This window comes from Alligator mississippiensis, chromosome 4 (genome assembly GCF_030867095.1).
Source record: "Alligator mississippiensis isolate rAllMis1 chromosome 4, rAllMis1, whole genome shotgun sequence".
In the NCBI taxonomy this organism is placed as follows: Eukaryota; Metazoa; Chordata; order Crocodylia; family Alligatoridae; genus Alligator; species Alligator mississippiensis.
The window spans coordinates 90,893,628-90,915,797 of NC_081827.1; the positions used below are offsets into that span (position 1 = coordinate 90,893,628).

At 47.3% G+C, this 22,170-nt stretch overlaps 4 protein-coding genes across 9 annotated transcripts; 2 read left to right on the plus strand and 2 right to left on the minus strand.

Annotated features, from left to right (window-relative positions):
* Nucleotides 1–647: 647 nt before the first annotated feature.
* On the minus strand, nucleotides 648–1,746 carry LOC102562569 (histone H4). The gene has a single exon (XM_019480870.2). The coding sequence runs from the start codon at nucleotides 1,512–1,514 to the stop codon at nucleotides 1,203–1,205; it is 312 nt and encodes a 103-aa protein (XP_019336415.1). The 5' UTR covers nucleotides 1,515–1,746; the 3' UTR covers nucleotides 648–1,202.
* A 5,005-nt stretch (nucleotides 1,747–6,751) lies between these two features.
* On the plus strand, nucleotides 6,752–7,486 carry LOC102562799 (histone H1). The gene has a single exon (XM_006268039.4). It carries the CDS (start codon nucleotides 6,771–6,773, stop codon nucleotides 7,431–7,433), a length of 663 nt encoding a protein of 220 aa, XP_006268101.3. The 5' UTR covers nucleotides 6,752–6,770; the 3' UTR covers nucleotides 7,434–7,486.
* A 955-nt stretch (nucleotides 7,487–8,441) lies between these two features.
* LOC102563028 (histone H2B 1/2/3/4/6) lies at nucleotides 8,442–9,121 on the minus strand. Its single transcript, XM_006268040.4, has one exon. It carries the CDS (start codon nucleotides 9,055–9,057, stop codon nucleotides 8,677–8,679), a length of 381 nt encoding a protein of 126 aa, XP_006268102.1. The 5' UTR covers nucleotides 9,058–9,121; the 3' UTR covers nucleotides 8,442–8,676.
* A 165-nt stretch (nucleotides 9,122–9,286) lies between these two features.
* On the plus strand, nucleotides 9,287–20,891 carry LOC102563266 (histone H2A.J). Of its 6 annotated transcripts, none has more exons than XM_059726295.1 (4): nucleotides 9,287–9,891; nucleotides 15,516–15,659; nucleotides 16,398–16,554; nucleotides 17,069–20,891. In XM_059726295.1, exon 1 carries the CDS (start codon nucleotides 9,379–9,381, stop codon nucleotides 9,766–9,768), a length of 390 nt encoding a protein of 129 aa, XP_059582278.1. In that variant the 5' UTR covers nucleotides 9,287–9,378; the 3' UTR covers nucleotides 9,769–9,891; nucleotides 15,516–15,659; nucleotides 16,398–16,554; nucleotides 17,069–20,891. The 6 variants fall into 6 exon arrangements, with proteins under 6 accessions (XP_059582278.1, XP_059582275.1, XP_059582274.1 ...); XM_059726292.1 differs by having other exon boundaries at nucleotides 9,776–9,891; XM_059726291.1 differs by lacking the exon at nucleotides 9,287–9,891 and adding an exon at nucleotides 10,449–10,927.
* Nucleotides 20,892–22,170: the final 1,279 nt, after the last annotated feature.

Below are 22,170 nucleotides of genomic sequence, written 5' to 3' on the forward strand. Positions count from 1 at the left end.
CCATCAAAGACAGAAACACCCAATTACCGGTGGGGGCACATTTCTCACAGGAGGGCCACTCTCTCTCCAATCTCTCAGTCCTGATCCTCAAGGGAAACTCACACAACTCTTCCCAGAGACGAGCCTATGAGCTCCATTTCATCAACCTGCTGGATACTAGAGATCAGGGACTAAACACAGACATTGGATTTTTGATACATTACAATCTGCCTGGCAACTGACTCCCCAGCCCAGCCCAGCCCCTGGCTTCTTTATTTTTCATTCCATCCAGGAAGAGCACACACCAACTGCTGCAGCTTCCTTAGCCTGACGAAGGGTTTTTGAACCCGAAAGCTTGCTTAATAACTATTCTCCAACCATTTGGGTTGGTCTAATAAACGATATCAAATTCACCCAAGGAACCTTGTCTGTCTATATTATACATATATACATATCGATATGGGGGGGGGGGGGGGCGGTGAAAGTGTGTGAGGGAGAGAGAGAGGGAGAGATTTGCACTTTCCAAGGGGCGAAGGGACTGAGGGAGGAACCAAGTTCCAGCCCCTGCTCGCCCGCCCTAGCCACGCACAGGTCCCTGCAAGGCACGGGCTTCTCAGAGGCAGCCACCGGATTTAGGCACCTTTTCCTTCCCCATTTCGGGTGGGCAGCCCCCTCCTGCCCCTCCAGCCTTGGGCTAGCTTTCTCCCCGCCCCGCTTGCATTTCCTCCCGTCCCTACGAGAAAATGAAACCCGATCCGTGACTCCAGCCAGTCCCGGCCCTTTCTCCTCCCCCGGTCTCGTCCCCGCGCTTGTCCCTTGGCACGCACGGGAGGACAGGAGGCGCCGGGCGGCTCGGAGCTCCGAGAAAGTTTTCCCCCGCTTTGGCTCGACTTCTTCAGGTAACGCAGCGGTGCCCGACCCCGCTCAGGAACTAGCTTCTCTGGAAGAGGAAGCGGCTCTTTTGTTTCAGTGTCAGACAATAAGGAGGCGCCCAGACAACCTACAGCCAGGGGAGGGAGAGCCGCATCCTGGCAAGTACAACCATCTACTGCTTGCTGTTGCAGAATAATAACCGATTCCCTGAAAGAGGAAAGCGCAACCAGCTGGTCAAGACTGGCAAAACTGCACTTGCAACCAGAGTAACAGCTCTTTTCACGGCAAGGTGGGTGGCTCTTAAAAGAGCCTTTGGGTTACTAAAGGGCGGTGCTATGGGAAGAAACAGCTCAGCCGCCGAAACCGTAGAGAGTGCGGCCCTGGCGCTTGAGCGCATAAACCACGTCCATGGCGGTGACGGTCTTGCGCTTGGCGTGCTCCGTGTAGGTGACGGCGTCGCGGATCACGTTCTCCAAGAAGACCTTGAGCACCCCGCGGGTCTCCTCGTAGATGAGGCCGGAGATGCGCTTCACGCCGCCGCGCCGAGCCAGGCGTCGGATGGCCGGCTTGGTGATACCCTGGATGTTGTCTCGCAGCACCTTCCTGTGGCGCTTGGCGCCGCCTTTCCCCAGCCCCTTGCCTCCTTTGCCACGACCCGACATAATGAGTAAGCGGAACTGCTAAATAACTAAGTGAACTCCCGGTTGCTTGTATATAGGCCAAGTTCCGACCTGATTGAGAACTGCCTGCCTAAATGGGGTGGGGTTTGGCTCCATTGTATTTTTTTTTCCATGGCCTTTCTTCCTGTGATGACCTAGTCACGCGTCGTTCAAGGTTCCTGAAAGAGGCGGGCTCTCGGGCTTGATACCTTTGTCTTGTTTCCCGCGGCGCGCGCGTGCGTGTGTGTGGGCGCGCTCGCGCGCGCGCGTTGGGGCACGGGGGTATTATTTACAGATATGAGACACCTTGTCCAATTCTCGGGCTAGTTGTTTTTGACGAGAGGAACTACTTGTATTTTTTAATACTGTTCTGTGCATGTCCTTTCACAACATCTAATAAAGTGAGCTGGGCTCATGAATGCGTATGCATGTCTCCTTTATTTAGTGTACCTCTATCCTGCCTTCTGCCTGACTTCAGATCAACAGGGCTAAATACTGCCCTTGGCTCACAAAGAATGCTATTTTTCGTCTATGAGATGCCTTTTTTTCCTACTATAAGGGATGCCTTAGATAATGGCCAATATATAGAACAAATTTCAGGCTACAATTTTCATGATCATGTCCTATTTTTTCCTCTTTCTGAGAGTTTTCCAAAAGTGCTGATTCAGGTACATGACTCATTGGTTTCAAAAGGTCACCTCCAAGTTTTAATTAATTAGTTGGTGGCAAAATCCAACTAATCAGATTTTCTAACACATCACCAACATGTATTTCTCCTCCCTGCTCTTGCTAGTATTTGCCATAGTTTATATAATGACGGTTAGTGTGATTGCCAGTAAATGAAACTGAACAAAGTAAGTTGAAGTAAATCAAAGCCCTCTTATAGAATTAAAAACTATAGACTTTTCTCCATTCTTTAAACTATCTTATCTGTGTGTCTGTGTGTGTGTGTATCAACTATTACATCACCTTTTATAACATATCTAGAATAGTATGGGTTTTGATCAGATTAACTACAAATTAAAACTATCAGGGGGATTAAAAACAAGCAAACAAAAAGATGTTGTTCCAGAGAGCAGGACACAATATTTTAAATACTGGGCAAAAACACTCATTTTATATTTTGAAATTAATACTTACTGTATTAAAGGCTAAGGGAAGAGAAAGGAAAGAAATTAAAGTGCAAAACTTCAAGGATGTAATGGGGTAGACATTATAAAGTATATAATAGCACAAATTAATAATAAATTAATTTTTGAAAGAACAGATAAAAATGACTGAAATGGGTTTCCAGAAGTTCTGAAGAATGATCCCACTCTTTCTTTTGATCGTTTACTGCCCTCTGATGGATATTCTCCTTCAAGGTGCATAGTTTCAATCAAAATACATTCTCTGTCTTTGAAAGGAACATATGACCCAGGACAGAGACGGTGCTCCTGGGTTATTGAATCTATTCCGCTGTTAACATAGGCTTCCATGTCACACGTTTATAAATTTAGAAGTATCATTTTGAAGGGCCTCCTGGGCCATTAAAACCAGTCCCTGGCATTCACCAGTTACAGTTAAACAAAGGAATCCCCTAAATCACCACTTTTGAATCATCAATCCTGTTGCAAGAAAAAAATACCCAAAAGTCCAGGAATACCCTATAACAATTATGCATATAGTTAATATATTGCTCAGATGATCAGAGGAAAGAAACCACTCCCCATGCCACAGAAGAAAGTATATACCATACATTCTGTGCCAATCTAACCTAGGTGGAAGAATTCTTTTTGGCCATAAATTTGACAACTCATTTACCAACCTCCACCTTAAATCTCATTTCATTTTCTTGTTTTCTTGTTCACCAGAAAAAAATATTAGAAAAAATTGCTCTTCTAATACTTTATGAGCTTCTCTTACTTCCCATTCTAATGGTGTTCAGAGCCAGGTTATAGCTATTTCTTCTTGGGGCAGTAGTTTTATTTTGATTATACAGACTTTTACATTCCCTGGACCACTAGTACTGATTAACCAGCCAGCTCATCCCTGCTCCAGAGACATGTACATTTCAATTGTTTGTAAGCCATGCCCCTAGATCAGACTCACCATACTTATTTAACTAGCTGCTTCAACCCTGAGAGTGCTACCTACATTTGCCCTATGGCACTTCCAGAAGACAGTCCTGTGCATGGGCCCTCATAACCCAGGTCCTTCTGTGAGAACAGGTCCCTGATCCCAAAGCAGTCTCACCTTACCTAGATATGTCAAAATCAGGGGAGAAGGGCTCGCCTTTTCTTTTTGGGACTTCTTTCTTTAAAGACCTAGCAATGGTATCCCCAGGTTTGCATCTACAGTTGATCCAAGGAGAACTACCAGGAATCCCTTCCAGATTTAAGAGTTCCCCTCTCCCCCAGTTTGCTGCAGGCCTCCAGTTAGCTCACAGAGTCCACCTTGGTTTTAGTCCCTGCTCTAAACAGTCATTGTTCTGCTAACCCACATCTCACATCCTGGCACATGTCCCTTATTCTATTTCAGTTTTATAATTGGTCCCTTATGCCGCATCCAGAGGAAACCCAATAAGCTGTTTTCAAGGTGACCATCAATTCGATCACCCATTACGAAGCTCAGATTTATCCCACTCCACTGCTCTCTCTTTCTCGCTCTCTTTTTGTCTCATTCTCTTCATTACATTCACCTGAAATAGAATGAAAGCAGTGTCACATGCAAATTAAAAAAGGGGGAGGTATGTCTGAAGCTTACATTTACTCTTTCATTTGTTGAAAAAAGTCCCCTTTTTTATGGCACAGAGGGTTTTTTGCTGTTGTTTTGTTTTTGTAATATAAACAATGCGAGACCTGTACTAAAAAAGATGTATGCCTTTCTCTGCATGGATCTTGGAGATGGGGGTGGAGGGGAGGGACTAGTATTATTTCTAGTCAACAGGGGCAGATGGGATGTACCCTAGCATACTGAAGAAACTGATTGAAGTAATTTCAGAGGCATTGGCCTCAGGCCTGAAGAGCAAGCCATATGAGGAAAGGCTGACAGTAATGGGAGTGTTCAGCCTAGAGAAAAGAAGATGTTGTGGAGATTTGGTGGATTTCAGACATCCCCCACACTGCTACCTTGCATCGCGAGGATAGGGGGTTGACCTCTGAAAAAAGTGGGGCAGCACATGTGGTGGCAGAGCACACCACCCACAACCAGAGCCTGGCCAGCCTGCCCCATGCTTCAGCTGCTGGCTGGGCTCCTAGCTGCAGGAGCACCATAGCTGCAGCTTCCCCAGCCCCCAGGATCCCAGGTAAGGCTGCTGGGACCAGCCTCCCCTACCCCACCTGGGGTAATGCTGCTTGCCAGAGGGCGCATGGCATGGGCAGTCCCCAGGGACAAGTAGCACGGGTACAAGGTATGTCACTGCTTCTTGCCCCCAGGGAAACAAATGTCCAAATTCATGTGGACATGGCCCAGAGGTCTATTCTAGCTCTATTTTCCCATGGTCCTAACTACTTGAGCTATCCACTCTTATGTGTATGTATGAGAGGTAGGAAACCTACTTTTCCAAATTAATCAAAAGAGATACTAAATAATAAAAATTTCCTAGTAACATACCGGTCAAATATAAGGCTAGGTCTTTTTATTCCATTAACAAAGCAGGTTACTCCATGGTTCTTTACATGTGTTACTTATGGCCTAAATATCCCATTTAAACCCAAGATCATCAAAAGCAACATCTAGTTACTGTTACATAACAAAAATATATTTTGTTTCCTTGCTTTTTTGTGTGTATTCATGTGTTCACACATTTCATGATTTTGTAGTTGGTGCTAACCACCTCTTCCTAACAAACCATTTTTTCTTCCTTCCTTCCTTTTTTTTTTTAAACATTGGTTTAGAATATTGTTTCCAAAATTTTTTAGGGCTCACATTCCACTGTCCATCCTCAAAGTGTCTTGGCCACTATATTGCACTTTAGGCACCAACATTTTATTTGAAAATGTTATGAAGACCTTGTACATTTATTTGGACAGCTGGGGACTATATACCTTGTTTTAAATGACAGGTAGTTCACTGTACAATTTGGGAAACACTAGTTAAGATGCTCAGGTTCTTTCCCTGTTTTATGTTGTATTTCTGCTGCAGAATATATTAAAGGTTTCTAAAGGGCTCCTTTTTTAATTCAGAAAAAGTGGTATATGTTGCATGAAGCATTCAATGCATAGTGAAGATACCATACTTAAAAGACTAAATAATATTTCTTGTCAATTACCCAGTTCATGGAACCAAAGTCAGTATAATATTTTTGATGGAGAAAGAAAAGAATATTATTTGCTGTTTCATAATGTTTAATATATGCTCTCTATTTCACATGCTTTTTACTTAAAGGCAATTTCTCACTTAATATCATGTACGGGTATCAAATCACATCTGTTTCCTTTGAGACCCAAACATTACAGCAGCTTCACTATTGCATTTAAAGAACAAAAGTATGCTGTTCTTACTGCAAATTTTCAGTTACCTGCAAAAAATAACAGGATAAAACCGAACTTTTTTTTTTCTACAGCACCTGGAAAAGTGTAGTGAGGCTACCTACTATTTCAACCTCCATTTCAGGAGCATACATACTCCTCTATGAGCTTCTCATGACCTCTTTGTAATGCTGCACGATGCATTTTTCAACAAAATGTAGTGCTTTTCAGAAGTAAAACATTTGGCTAAGAGAGCCAATTCTTAAGACATATGAAAGAATGAGTTGAGGGACTGGATTGTGTTACTTGCTTCTATATGAAATTATTTTAGGAGAAAAACATCGACTCCAGTGCCTGGCTTTCTCCCCCGAGATGAAGAAAACCCTCTAAAGAATAAAGTGCCACATTATTTGCCCTTCGATTGGGGACGACATGGTTTTAATTTAGGAGGAAAAAGAAAAGTTTCCTTCTCCCGAGCTCTCTCCGGCCACAGCCCCCGGCTTTTATTGCCTCTTTCTTGTACTCACGGCGGGTCTCTACATGGGGAAGCTTCTCCTGGATGAACAGGCAAGCTTTGCTCTGGACTCGGAGGAGAATCGGGTGAGATGGAGGCAGGCGCTGGGCAAAAATTACACTTTTTTCCCTTCCGAAGAAACACAAACAGAAGGGAAGAAAGAGACCTTCCTGGCTTGCAGGTGGGCGGGCTCTGTAACGCGCCAATCACAGAGCAGCTCTTCTCTATAAAGGTCGCGTCACACTTACTGTTGCACTCGTATTTTTTTTTTCTGGTTTTTGGACTCCCGCTACCATGTCGGAAAGTGCGCCCGTCGCCGCGTCTCCTGGCGCCGCAGCCGGAGCGAAGGCCCCCGCGAAGAAGGCGAGAAAGGCGGTGGGCGGCTCCAAAGCCCGCAAGCCCGCGGGGCCCAGCGTGGCCGAGCTGATCACCCAGGCCGTGTCCGCCTCCAAGGAGCGCAAGGGGCTGTCCCTGGCCGCCCTGAAGAAGGCGCTGGCAGCCGGCGGCTACGATGTGGAGAAGAACAACAGCCGCATCAAGCTGGGGCTCCGGAGCCTGGTGAACAAGGGCACCCTGGTGCAGACCAAGGGCACCGGCGCCTCGGGCTCCTTCAAGCTGGGCAAGAAGCCGGGCGAGGTCAAGGAGAAGGCGCCCAAGAAGAAGGCGGCGGTGGCGGCGGCCAAGCCCAAGAAGGCGGCGGCCAAGAAGCCGGCCAGCGCGGCCAAGAAGGCCAAGAAGGCGGCGGCCGTGAAGAAGAGCCCCAAGAAAGCCAAGAAGCCGGCGGCCGCGGCGGCCAAGAAGAGCGCGGCCAAGAGCCCCAGGAAGGCCAAGGCGGCCAAGCCCAAGCGGGCCGCCAAGAGCCCGGCCAAGGCCAAGGCGGTGAAGCCCAAGGCCGCCAAGCCCAAGCCCAGCAAGCCCAAGGCAGCCAAGGCCAAGAAGGCGGCGCCCAAGAAGTAAGCTGATTTGAAGATGCTTGCACCTATACACCCAACGGCTCTTTTAAGAGCCACCCACATTTTCCAGAAAGAGCTGAATCCCTCCTTTCACAGACCGTTGATTGCCCATCAGAGCAAGTGGGCTGAAGTAGCTTGCAATAGGAGAAGAGGTAAGAGTCCAGTCGGCGACCTGGTGCAGCTCTGCAATACTGGAGCCCGCTTTCTAGTTCAGTACACTTAACTTAATGGGCAAAGTGTATGGAGAAGTTGCTTGTGCCGGTTGTTGAAACCGTTTTGTTTTATTTCCCTTTTAAATTGGGGAATTTAAAGGAATGCATTTAATGAAAAAAGAAAAAAAATAGGCCAGTAGAGATCGCTAAAGTGCCGTATTTCTCAAGAGACTGGCTTATTATCACTCTTCATCCGCTGCCCTACCCCGACTGTGCTCGGTGGGCTGCAGTCACTTTCTTTACAAGATCGGGGTGTCTTCAGTCCTCCCCCTCTCTCCCCGCGTGGTTCGATTGCTTTGCAAAACTCTAAAGAGAGCCATTTAGTCGCTAATCTTCAGGGGCTTTCACGTACCGGGGCTGGGAAACGTATGGGAACTGGCCATTAATATATAGCTCCCGCAGGGGCATAGTGGCCCAGTAATAATCGAGCATTTCTTAGCAGTAAGGCCGCTATTCAGGGAAACTCGGAAGCCAACCCTTGCCCACAACAAAGGACTACTAGGCTTCTGCAGCAGCTGCCCTCTGTTTCCTCTTCGGTTGCCTGGGGTCCTTTCCGAGCGGTTAGAGTGAAAAGGGAGAGCGCATTGGGCAGCTCCAAGGCTTTGAAAAGCCCGCCTCCCTTGTGTGGGATTTTATCCACCACTGGCTCCCACTTCATTTGTTGTCAAACATCTCTTTCTGGCAAGTCTCTGGATGGTCTTTGAACCCCATCCCGTAAACCCCATCACCTTATCTCCCCTCCCCTCCGCTTATTTTTGTACCCTGTTCCCCCGTCCTATTATCGATACTTAACCATGGACTTTGAGAAAAACAAAGCTTTTATTCCGGTGGCTTTTAACCTTGGAATGAGCAGCGGAAAGGTGAAAGGATTTTAGGTGAGCATAACCAATCACGTCTCTTACACATACCCCCCACCCCCAAAGTATTTCTATTTAAGGACTCTATTAATATGTGACAGTGATACAACTCTTCTGTCGTGAATGTGGGTGGCTCTTAAAAGAGCCGTTGAGTTTAGAATATTAACACTAGGATATTTTACTTGGAGCTGGTGTACTTGGTGACAGCCTTGGTGCCCTCGGACACGGCGTGCTTGGCCAGCTCCCCGGGCAGCAGCAGGCGCACGGCGGTCTGGATCTCCCGGGACGTGATGGTCGAGCGCTTGTTGTAGTGCGCCAGGCGGGACGCCTCCCCGGCGATGCGCTCGAAGATGTCGTTGACGAAGGAGTTCATGATGCCCATGGCTTTGGACGAGATGCCGGTGTCCGGGTGCACCTGCTTCAGCACCTTGTACACGTAGATGGAGTAGCTCTCCTTCCTGCTCTTCTTGCGCTTCTTGTCGCCCTTCTTCTGCGTCTTGGTGACCGCTTTCTTAGAGCCCTTCTTGGGGGCGGGAGCGGACTTCGCGGGCTCCGGCATTTTGGCAACTTACCTCGCACAGATCAATACCCACAGTATAGCTAAAATGGCCGCGGTGCCCTTTATTTATAGGGTGCTTATGCAAATTAGAGGACTCTAGGATGTGTCCCTCTATTGGATTGTCCTTGTGGCGTTTGTACCCTCTGATTGGCCAAAGTAAGATCCGCCGTCCCATTGGTTGATAACCTAGGGACAGTTTTTAGCCAATCACGAAGCAGCAGGCCCTCCCGGAGAAGGGATAAAAAGGGAAGAATAGTTACGTCAGCACAATTATTTAGTCTTGTTTTGGAGTGAGGAGGTTGTGATAAGAAATCTGTTGCTATGTCGGGCCGGGGAAAGCAGGGAGGCAAAGTGCGGGCTAAGGCCAAGTCGCGCTCCTCGCGGGCCGGGCTGCAGTTCCCGGTGGGCCGCGTGCATCGGTTGCTCCGGAAAGGTAATTATGCCGAGCGGGTCGGAGCCGGGGCCCCGGTCTACATGGCGGCCGTGCTGGAGTACCTGACGGCCGAGATCCTGGAGCTGGCGGGCAACGCGGCGCGGGACAACAAGAAGACGCGCATCATCCCCCGCCACCTGCAGCTGGCCATCCGCAACGACGAGGAGCTCAACAAGCTGCTGGGCAAAGTGACGATCGCGCAGGGCGGCGTCCTGCCCAACATCCAGGCCGTGCTGCTGCCCAAGAAGACCGAGAGTCACAAGGCCAAGAGCAAGTAAAAACGGTCTATAAGAAACGAGAGGTTTAAACTGCGAAAAACACACCCCAAAGGCTCTTTTCAGAGCCACCCACACGATCAAAAAAGAGCTGTTCACCTCGTAATACAGTAATCACGTCCCCAAGTAAGTGGGTTTTTGCGTCACTTCATTAATTCCTGGCGTGTTTTCTTTTCCTCACATGGAAAAAAAATTAGGAAGGCTCGCCCTATTCCGCTTTGTTTTAGCCTAAAGATCAGCCGGTTCCGGTGCCTGACCTGTCTGGCAGTGGTCGTAAATTAGCACTTGTTTTGTTTCCCTTTCGGAGGGTTCCTGGAGTGGGCGGGACTAGTAGTACAAAGGAGACAGGTGTCGGTATCCCCATCCCGTTCCCCCCCCGCGCCCTTTCTTCTGCGGCTCTTGAGGTTTTGGGGGAATCCGCCTTGTCGAGCCCGGGCCGGGCGCGGGGACGAGTCGTGAGACTGGGCTGGGCGTGGGGGGCGCCGGGCGAGGCAGGGCGGGGGGAGGACGATGCTTCGGGCCTGATGTGTGGAGGCGAGCGGCACGGAGCAGCGATGAGCGGAAAGGGGTGATGCTTCCGGGGCCGGGTGCACGGCGCTGCCGGGGTCTGCGGGCCGCGAGGAGGGGAACTCGGGGAAGCGAGAGGAGGGAGGCGCCGCGCGGGGACTGGGCGAGGCTGCTCGGAGCGCCGCTGCCCCTAGAGGAAACGAGCTGCAGCGCTCTGAAATCCCAGTTTTGGGCGGGTTTTTCAAACCGGCGGCCGTTGTAGCTGGCCGGGGATCGGCCATGTTCCTTTCCCTGGCATCGTCAGCCCGGGCCCTCAGCCCTCTCCTCGCGTCCGCCCCGAAGAGACGCGGCCGCTTGCCCGGGCCGCCCCCGTGACAGCTCGCGGGGTCGCTCGCTTTGCCTCCGGCAACGGGATCGTGGTCGCCTCTGGCACGTCCGAGGGGGTGACCTGCAGCGCCTCTGAGCCACGGTGGCCGCAGCCGGCCGCAGCGGGGGGGCCGTGCCTGCCTCCCCTGGGGCCAGGGGCTCGTCCGGCCCCGGGCCCGTGTGCAGCGTGCCCTAGCCCGGCCTTTCACTTCTGATCGTCTCCCTGATCTTCCCCAACCCGCCCGGCCTCCCACGCTCTCTGTCTCCGCTCCCGCCATGAGCCGGGGAGGTGAGTAGCCTCGTGGGGAGAAATTGAGTCTATGTGGGCAGTCTTCGGCTGTGGTATTTGGGGGGGAGGACATTCCTGCTTCCCCGGGAAAGCCGTCCCCATCCGCTGCTCCAGCTCCGAGGGGGGTTGCGCATCCTCCCAGAGTGCGGATCTGATGTGAACTGTAACTTCCTGACGCCTGCCACCGCTCTCTTCAGACTGAGCTGGAGGATCTGTCCCTTGAGCCTCATTAAAACTGGAATATTCCTTATAGAGCTTTATTGAGACCATGGGTATAACCCTTCCACCCTTGCCGGTGGGATTTGTGTCCCAACGCTGAGAACCTTCAGGGCCTTGGGAGGGAGGTGTCTGCTCTTTGAATTGCTTCTATTTCTTTAGGTTTGTCACAAGAAGTCATTTGGATTTTAGGGACTGCTTTTAGGGACTAGGTTTTTCATGTACAGCATTCTTTTAAAGCACCTCCCCCGCCCCCCAACTCACACACCTGGTGGCAGATAAAGTATTTGCGATTTTAAAATTTCTGTGCACTTGTTCCTTCATTTTGGGCTCTGGTGTGGAGGAAAAATGGTTCAAGCAAAGGGTGCAATGTAAAAGATTTGATCTTGCTTCATCGTTGTAGAAACCACTACAGCCCTTTGTAAACTGTTCCAGAAAATAAACAGATTATTTCTATCCTAATTATATAAAGATTAAGCTCCCAGCAATTACCTTATGGTTTGGGGGTTTTGTTTGCTTTTTTTCTGCTAGACAAAATCTAATTACTATTAGAAAAGCAGGTACAAAGCATAGTATAGATGCACTTTATAATAAGTACAGCTAGCTAAGTACCAAATGTGATTTAAAATGTTCTAATTGTCTGCTAAATGTGCTAAACTAAGGTTTAAATCTCTCCATAGCGTTTTCTAGGCCCCTAAAAATTGTCACGGGACCTTTTTACTTTTAATTAATTGTTTGTTTTTGAGACATTGCACTATCCACATTTCAATGATCTTAGTCAAAAGGCAGGATAGTATTGTATTGTACCTTATAGGTAAGCTAAATCGGTGATTCATAAGCTTTCATAAACAATAACTTCATGATATTCTGCAAAGCTTATGCATTTCTAATTTAGTTGATTGATAAAGTACAGTTCCAGCCTGACTTCATTCTAACGCATCTAACTGTCTCTCTCCACAATAATATCACCCAAGCTGCATAAAGAGTTTAAACTTTCCTGCTCCAGGTATAGTCCCCTTATTACATATCCAAGATTCATGTTAGCTTTCTTAACGATGCCATGGTGTTAAGAACTTATGTTCAGTTTGCTGTCTATCATGATTAATTTCTTTTCAAAATCTCCCCAAGCCTGTGTCCTCTATTCTTCATCTCCATCTCATTGTGTCTGACCTTGCACTTGCCTTTAAAATACCTGGTATAGTGGTGGTAACTATGACTTTGATGCTAGTACTTTTCACTGCCACGTAATCAAGATGGAGAAAAAAGGAGCCCAAAAATGTGGCTTGCCCCTGTCTCTTGCCACTAAAATACATACCTAGTGATCTTTATGTGGATTTTTTGTCATCTTAAGATTTGTCTGTAACTCTATTCTCTAACCTCATCAGGAGCTTTCAAAAGAGCAATTACATAGAATTCATAAAAGTGGTGAACCTCTTGCAGGGGGAACTGGCCAGGCAGGCAGCAAAGGTGTTTATAACATGGGTGTTTGTCTGAGCTGCTTTCTGTGTCAGCTTTCCTCTCTCTCTCAGAGCCCATGAAGGGATATACCTAGCAAAATGCTCAGCCAACGAAGTCATAAAAAAGTAAAACAATCCCTGCCCCTCGCATATTTTGTGGACTCTACAATGTAACTCCACTACAAAAACATTTGTTTTTGGCCTAAGGGAGGTAGGAAGGTGAACCGGGTAAGGAGGAGAGAGAGAGAGAAAGATGAAGAATGAGGGTCTGTGATTCAAAGATTAGATTTATCAAGGAGTAAAGTAAACAGTTTGTGGACAAGAGATCCATTTTGATACTTACCCCTAAACTGCTTTCCAAATAATGATGCAGGACAATAGCAGCTACTGGTATATCCTTTATTCTCCAGTTTGCCTACATGGAAACAAGCATACATTTTGTAGCCTTTTTTTTAGCAAAGAAACCATATTTTCCTTCAGGTTTATTCTCTTACCCTACTTCTGACTCCCGGCCTGAGTTTTGGTATATCCTATGAAATTTATTTTGGCAAATGGTAAAGAGGTTAGTAAGCATGCTATACTTCAGCATTTTGGGGCTGGTCCCAAATACTGCTAAAATATGCCTGGGGCTGGAACCAGAGAAAAAGGATCAATAATTGCCATCTGCTAGTGAATGGCAAAAATCCACTGGCACAAATCAAAACAGCCTCTGAACTGCAAAAACCTAAACCCTAGTGACTGGTGATTTCAGGAGTGTGCTAGCCATTATGTTGCGAAAAACCCCAGGATCATTCAGTCTTTGTTCAGAAAGACAAAACTAGAGCCCATCTGTGATGAGGACCTTTTTTGCAAGCTGAATGGTAAAAGATTAAGCAGTGTGACACCATATAGACCAGGGGTGGGCAAAATACAGGCCATGAGCCAGATTCGGCCCAACAAGGGATTTTATCCAGCCTGCAGCAGGTCCCTCAGCCCTCCCCAGCCCAGGTGCAGAGGCAACCCAGGCCATGGCACATGCAGAGTTCCTCTGCCCCTGGACACGCAACGGACCTGGGGCAACAAGGCTTCTGACCTCCATTTCCCAGCAGCCCTGGTGGGGATGGCTCTTTCTGGCTGACATCTTCATTGGACCTGGGGCCTCTGCCCAGGCATCCCAGCTCTTCTGCCCCGCACCCACTGCCGCAACAGAAGGGGCCACACAGCCCATAGACCAGCCACACCAGCTTTAGTTAAGGGTCTCTTGGGCCACATGCTACACAGGTACCAGTGGTGACAGCATGGGGCCAGAGCCCAAGGCAGGCCCCTGCCTGTGGAATCTGCACCCGTCACAATCTGGGCAGCAGATTGCGGCTCTGCCCTAGCCCTACACTGTCACCGTCCCATGACCCCACACCATGATCCACCCTCACCCCCCTGTCCTACTCTTGAACACTGCTCTCTGCCTGTCTGTGGGCTACATAGGGAGTTTTTGTGGGCCATTGCACATGTGGGGTGAAAGGTGCTGCTGACTTGGCCCATGACAGTTCAGCAAAACTCCCTATGTGGCCCACAGGCCCAAATAATTGCCACCTCTGTCCAACTGGCAGCCAAGAAGCTGCATATGACCCATGAGGGGTTAGTGTGCAGTCCCCAGCTCTCACCTAGCCACATCTCCCCGCAGTAGTTTCAGTGCAGCAGCTGGGGTCTCAGGGCTCCCCGTACTTCCCTCCTCCAGCTTCCACTTCCTGCCCCTCCCCAGGGGCTAGCGTACTACTTTGTGGCACAGCTTTCAGAGCAGCAGCAGAGCCTGCGACCAGGGTTTCACTTCATGGTGCAATGGTATCTGTGCGGCAAGGGGCCCTTAGCTCAAGCTGGTGTGGTCTATGGGCTGTGTGGACCCTTCTGTTGCAAGATGTGAAGGGAAGTGGGATAGAATCAGCTCGGTAACAGTGGCACTATCACCAAGTTGCAGCAAGGGAAGTTTAGTTTAGATATCAGGAAAAAAACCTTTCTCACTGGGAGGGTAGTAAAGCATTGGAACCAGGTTACCCAGGGAAGTTGTGGAATCTCCATCCTTGGAGGTTTTGAAGACCTGGATAGACAAAGACTTGGATGGGATGATATAGTTGGGAATGGTCCTGCTTTCAGCAGTGGTTGAACTAGATAACCTCCCAAGGTCCCTTCCGACCCTAATTTTCTGATTCCTATGATTCTGTGATCTAAGTGTGATGACTAAGCCAACTGGTGCCGCTGGAAAAAGAGTGAAGGGAGTTCATACTTGCACAGATCTCTGCTATCTGCTCTTCCTTTCCTCCATTCACAAAACACAGAGATAGTGGTGAAAAGAAACCTGTAGCTTTAGCGGTTAGGAGATAAATCTAAATATACAAATAAAAATAATGAAGAAGATGATGACAAGAAAGCCAAGCCTTCCCAAGTAAAACAAACAATGATATTGAGTTGAAAAAAACATTTTCAACTCCTTTAAAGTCTAGATCCCTAAGTTCACTCCTCCGGAAGCCCCTAAATACTAGCATACACATTTTGAATCAGAATACTGATTAGAAGGGACCTTAAACCTGCTAAATAAAGACAAAATCACTGGCAGCCTGACTGGTAATGTTTACTGTTTACTGTATTGATTTCTGCCTGTAGAACAACTGTTACCTGTATAACTTGTTTCCATTTTCCCATCCACACTTTGAAGGAATGTGTACAGAGTATGTCTAAATTGATCATTGTGCCTACCGTAGCCTGACTTAATATATCAAGCCTCAGATCCAGTGGCTCCTTCTGCTGTACATGCTTGTAGTAGGTGCCAACTTTCTCTCTTTTATGTAGAAGATTTTCTGTTGCCTACATAAATATTGTTCAAGAGTGGTATTAAATTCTTTTGGACTGTGTCATATCAAGAAACAACTTCTTCTTACTTTCAGGCTCCCAAGAAATACTTCACTTCCTGATGCCTTTTGTAATTGAAGTGGAGAATGTTTAGTCCTGTGACTGCCGGAACACTGTCATTGCTCATCATGTTGAGTAATCCAGAATCGCTGCAGGCATACAGGAAGCCTTCATGTAAAGTAAGTACAGTAAGAAGAAGGTCATGCATTGTTTGCCCTTTAAAAAAACTGGAACTTAAGGTGCCTGAAATATTTTTTTTCTTAAGATGTGACTGAAATTGAGCCAGAGGTCGCTGAGATTGCAGTAAAAATTTAATTAACGGGAGCTTGCAAAACCTCTGTGTTTTTTCCAATTCATCAATCAATTAATGCAATGAAACACAAACTTTAAAAGGTTTTGCTGTTGTTTTTTTTCTGCCTATGGCAATTTAAATCAACACAGAAAATAACACCCGTTTAAATATACATTTTGAGAGCCGACATTTTTGGTTTGTCTAGGTCTCTTTTTGGGAGGGGTGGGGGGAGGCGAGTGTTCTTTTTGGCAGAATTAGAACAGTTTGGGGCCTGCCCTTTGTCCACAGTACTGCTTCTCTTGCACAGACTCCTAGCGTAATGTATATATAGGATATTTTGTAACACTTCAGACATATTAGAAAATAGTTATGCCAAGGTGAACTTTCCCTCAAGACTTGCATTACCAAATACCCTTAACCCCAGGAAAATAATAGACCAAGAGTTTCAATTCACTTAGGGGTCAGGACTGCCTCTGGAATTTAATGAGTAAGACAATGGTTTTCAACCTTTTTAGACTCAAGGCACCCCTTATTAGGCTGAAGACACCCTTCATAAACTGTAAGTTCTTGGTTTTCCCTATTTTTTTTACTACAGAAAAATAATAGAGCAATCCTTCTGTTTCAGAGAACTCAGACCACAGAGGGTCAGAATTTTTTTAACGCTATGGATTCCTATTTGAAATCTCTGGATTTATTTTGTGAATCATGTTTGCACACCTACCAGTGCTAATATTGCATGTCACCCATCAGCACCCTTGCAAGGATCTCAAGCCACCCAACAGGTAACATGGTACCCTGTTTGAGAATCACTGGAGTAAGGCCATGAATCTCACCCTAACTGTCAGTTGATATACTAGAAGGTCAACATTTGTCCATTGTGCAACTCAGTTTTTCAAAGTGACTTGACTAGTCCAGTTATCTGGTCTCCAACTACCATTCACTACCCTACTTTTCCAGTGATCAAGATAGCATCCAGCATTCTTGATCATTGGTGATTAGTAAATTGAATACACTACTGAATAAGTAAGTGCCTTTTTGAAAACCTTCACTCTCTAAGCTGCCCTTTTACTAAATCCCTAGCAGTTAATCCTAAATAGTAAGTCCCTAAACTAGTAAACTGAAGTTCCAAGGGGTTTTTATTTGCTTGATGATTCTAGGTAGGAATGGTACAGTTGCATGTGATACAGACAATGAAATGAAATCCTTCAAAGATATTTTTTTTATTTTAAAACTATGATAATCTGTAAACTATGGTGCAATTCACCAAAACACACATTTTGTTTGTATAATCTACAGGTCAGTATGTTCATTGTGTCCCTTTCTGTGCCCTGTCCGTAGAAGACGAATCTGCGAGAATGGTCCGCTTGAAATTCTGACTCTTGTCTGACTCGGGGGGGGAGAAGACAGCCAAAGGCAGAAACAGTATACTTTAAAGCAATTTTTTATACCAGTGAAAAAACTGAACTGTGATAGGTGCTAACAGACTTTCAGTTGTCATCTTCGTATGCCAGGTTAGTCCTCACATGGGAAGCAGTGAATAAGCTCTCTCTACTAGGCCGTGAGGAGTCATATGTCCCATTTCCCCTTGTGGCCCTGCTTCCCCGTGCCTTCTAGGATATGCCTTGGTATCTTGTGAGAAGTTAGCCCCAAGGTACTCAGAAGTCTCAGGTTGTCATTCCTCTAGATACTAGTCAGGCTAGAAGACCACTCCAACGGTTCTGAAGATCTTCCATGCCATGCAAAGATACAGCATGGATGCCTCCCACCTAGAGCTCCTCCAGGCACTGAATGCTCAACGCCGTCAGGTCCTTATAATGTATTTGGACTCACGGCGACGAGTCCGTAATCTCCTCATGACTCTCACCAGCCTGATCACCCAACTGTGTGACTTGCTTTTCCAAAGCCATGTAAGCGAGGCTGCAATGTCAGAAGCTCTCACAAGGAGAACATTCGAACTGTATGGCATGCTCTCAGCAGGTGACTGCGACTTGCCAGAAGAAGATGATATTGAGGACACGAACAAGGATGGCTTGCTTTGGGAACGTCTTCAGACTGTTGACCGTCGGTTCTGGGTACAGGAGAAAAGTGTAGACTGGTGGGAGAGGATAGTGCTGCAGACATGGGGTGATCAACAGTGGCGTGAAAACTTTAGGATGACAAAGGCCACATTCCTAGAGATCTGTGCGGAGCTGACTCCAGAGCTGAGGAGGCAAACTACCAACATGCGAGTCCCTTTGAGTGTTGAAAAGCGGGTGGCAATTGCCATTTGGAAACTCGCAACCCCCAACTGCCAAAGGTCTGTGGCCAACCAGTTTGGCGTGGGCAAATCCACTGCTGGATCAGCTATTCGTGAGGTGTGCACAGCTATCAGGAAGGTGCTTGCCCCACGTTTCCTCGGGCTTTTCAATCCCCAGGAAGTCATCAATGGATTTGCCCACATGGGGTTCCCAAATTGCATTGGTGTGATCAACAGCATACACATCCCCATCCTTTGCCCTCCCCACCGTAGCTCAGAGTATATGAACAGAAAGGGCTTCTTTTCTATTGGGCTGCAGGGCCTTGTGGATCACTGTGGGAGATTCACACATATCACTGCTGGATGGTCTGGCAAAATGCATGATGCTAGGGTCTTCCGTAATTCCAGCCTTGTCCCCCTGATGAGGAGGGGAGATTTTGCTGGGGGTGCTTCCAGCATTGAAATCAATGGAGTGACAATCCCCCCACTGATTATTGGTAACCCAGCTTACCCCCTCCTACCATGGCTCATGAAGCCATTCATAGGGTACCTGGACCCCCGGAAAGAACTTTTCAATCATCGGCTAAGCAACTGCTGGCTGATGGTAGAACATGCATTTGGACGCCTCAGGGCCAGGTGGAGAGCCCTCAATGTCCGTTTGGATGCGTCTGAACGTTACCTTTCCAGCATGGTGGTGGCCTGCTGCATCCTACACAACATCTGTGAGACAAGGGGTGAGACTCTAGGGGTTGGGTGGGTGATGGAGGCTGAGAGACTTTCTCAGCGTTATGAGCAGCCAGAGCCAGTACTTCTTGAAAACTACAGCCAGCAGGGGACTCTTGTCAGGGAAGCATTGGCAGACTACTTTGAGCAGGAAGAAGGGGCTCAGGAATGAGGTAGGGCCATTGCTGTTCTAATGCATATTGTAAGAGGGTATGTTCATTAAAACCTGCTGAATAGAAATGGTTGGTTTTATTTAATAATTAAGCCCGTAATAAACCATTTAAAATAGTGGGAAAGAATTAGGGGAAAAGGAAACTATATACATAGGAAGCCACATAGAATCAGTGGCATAGCTGCCACTCACCACAGGTCATTTGCACGAGAACTCTGCAGCAGCAGGCCACAACGGGGTTTGAAAGAATCAAATATGATCTTCCAAAGGCTGCTGTCCCCCCCCCCCCCAGTACTTCTCCCAGTACTATGGGAGGTGGCATGTGTGGGACAAGGTTGTTGAGGGTGCATAGGGAATGTTGAGGGAATTCCAGCGGCCAAGGAGAGGACAAAGCACTGCCTTTCTGGACTCTGGCAGATGAAGAGCCTGGGAAATGTAGACTTGCACCTTCCTCTCCCCCAGATTCTTCCAGAGAAGTTCAGTGTCCCCTTTTGCCAGAGCAATAGCACCCCTCTCCTCCAGGAATCCTTTATGACCAAAGGCTACCAGCTCTTCCAGCCTGGAGAATAGCCATGCAATAGTGCTCCATCTTGGAGGGTCACTCCTCCCCCACACTGGCCCTCCTCTCAGGGGATCTTTCTCTTTCCCCTCCACTGTAAGCCTTGCTTCAAACTAAGGCTCTTTAGTAACCTTAGCTGTCAGACCTAAAGGGACATAATCTGGCAGCTTGAGGCCCTTTTCTAGTCATGGCCAAAGTGAAAGGTGGCTGCTGAGGCAGGGGGAAAAAGAAAAAGGCATATTCCAGGGTGGTACTACCAAGGCAGTGTTCCTGACCTGTCATTGCTGAGATCCCTACTTTGAGACCTGTCTATTCCATGCATCTTGGGCTGCTCAGATCAGCTCCTGACTGACGATGCTCTTTCCTCCCCACCTTCCTTGAAATGAAAATCATGGAGCCCCATATTCACCCAAGGCACTTCGCCCTGCTTAACTCAGTGCTTCATGCCTGGGAGTCCTCTATGCAGCTGTCATGGCTTTGGCATGCAATGGCCCAGAACAGCTCTTTTCCCCCCAAAGCAAGTGTACCTCAAAGGCTAACATCTAGCCTACTCAATGCAAGGCACTCCTCTAGGGCATAAAGTGGCAGAGGAGAAGAGTAGCTCTCCTTCTCCATCTCAGTGGATGGAAAGGGGGAACGCCCCCCCCAGCCTTGCTTCAAGAGTTGGGCTTGCTGATGGGAGAATCCTTTCACAAGCCTATGGTGGTGCTTGCAATACAACCCTGGATGTTGCCATAGAAAGAAGCTTTAGCCATGGAGGGGACTCCTGGGAGGGTGGCAGCCTGCTGGGTATATTAGGCAAAATAAGGCTTCTCCCAGGAGGACTTGTCATTTCAGAAGGTGATTTAGCCAAGCCACAAGAGATGTTTCTGCTTCTGCTTATTCATTCCTCCACCCTTGCTCCAAATCCTTGCCCAGTACTTTTTCTTCTGGAGCACTAATTCATGAGTTCATATCCACTGGTGTGCTGGCTCAGGTTTTGCTTAGTTGCACAGAGACTTGTTTCTTTGTGGCCTGTTTATATTACCTGTTTTTGAGCTCTCCCTTGGCACTTAGCTGACTTGTAACTTTGGTTTCACCATTTACCTTGGTCCATATGTTTGACTTCTCCTTGTTAAATACTTTATGTATTGGTTCTAATTTCAGTTTGTACATAGTTTATTTATTGTTACTTTCTGTGCCTTGTATATACTTTATTTATTATTTGATTTTTGCCCTTTATATAGTTTATGTCTTGGTACATTTGCACTCTGGGTCAGAAGTTTTCTCATCATTTTTCAGGCCTGGAGTTTTGTGCGTGCATGCATCTTCATTTACACTCTCAGCCTTTCATTTCCATGTGCCCCTTTCTACTCTCCCAGCTCCATGTTTCCCTCGTTGTTTGTTTAAATCATGTTAAATGTTCGATAAAGTTCACACACTACAGAAACCAAGAGTTTGTAGTTTTTGTCTACAGCAAGGAGAGAGGGAGCTTTTATGGTCTCAGCTTTTCTACTGCAGGAATTGAGTGAATGGCTCACCCGTTCACAGGCCATATACTGAAAATCTATTGGGAGTTAGACTGACTGATACTCAGGGACAATGGAATTCAGAGAACCCCCCCCAGGTCCATTACAATCCAGTAGGTGCCAAAAGACAAATTAAAGCTGTTGTCTGATGGTACACAGCAAGAAGCCTCACCTACCCAGTCCCATACATAGGCCTGCAGCAGCCTAGATGGATGGAAATCAGGGACATCCAGGCTAAGTACAGACATTCAAGACGCCCAAGGTGGAATCAATCTAAGTTATAGAGTTTTCTGTACGTGGTGTAGTTTAGATAAGAGAACAGAACACACATTCCCCCTTTGTTGGGGTGGGGGGAGAAATCTTAAACTGGGTTTTGCTATTTTTAAACCAGTCTTTGTGTGCTGAACTTCTGTTCTATTACAGGTATAAACTGCTCTCTGATCAGTTATACTAGTAAAAGTGTAATGTCTGTTCCTGGCCCCCGTGATTTATATCTAGACCTTCCTATCTTCTGGCTCACCTCACCAAGTGCATTGGAGGCTAAACAGCCACTGGGAGTCCGACGTAGGAAAGCACACCATAACAGGCCTTGCTCTCCCACTGCAATGAACAGGCCTTCACAAACCTAACTGAATAGGAATGGGAATTCAGTTACTTGCAAGTGAGTGAGCCTCCCATTCACCCAGGGTTTATAATCCAATAGCTGCCTTAAGGCCAAATAGCTGCCTTAAGCGCCAGGGTCGCACCCTCTACGGCTTCGGCGGCTGAGCTAACTGGTATAGAGTGGTATGCAACAGCCTTTTGTATCCCTCCATAAAACCCCTCAGAAATCAACATGAGGACAAAGGTAAAATAAATACACAGAACCCATACTGGGGAAGAAGAGGAGGTAACCACAATGAGAGAAAAGTCATGCTAGACAAAGGAAGCAATACTAGACAAATCAGGTTAGTTGGTGGTTGATGCAGACAAAAAGGCAGAGCTCTTCAATGTATTCCTTAATACTGACCAAGACAGTCCCCCACCTTGAACATAGACAGATGTCCAAAAGGCACCAGACCGCCAAAGGTTAGTGCTGACTTAGTTAAAGAGTACTTGGAAGGGCTGGATGGGTACAAGTCAGCCAGCCTGGGTGACCTCCATCCACAGGTGCTGAAGGAATTGGCCAGTATCGTTGCTGAGCCACTGGCACAGTTGTTT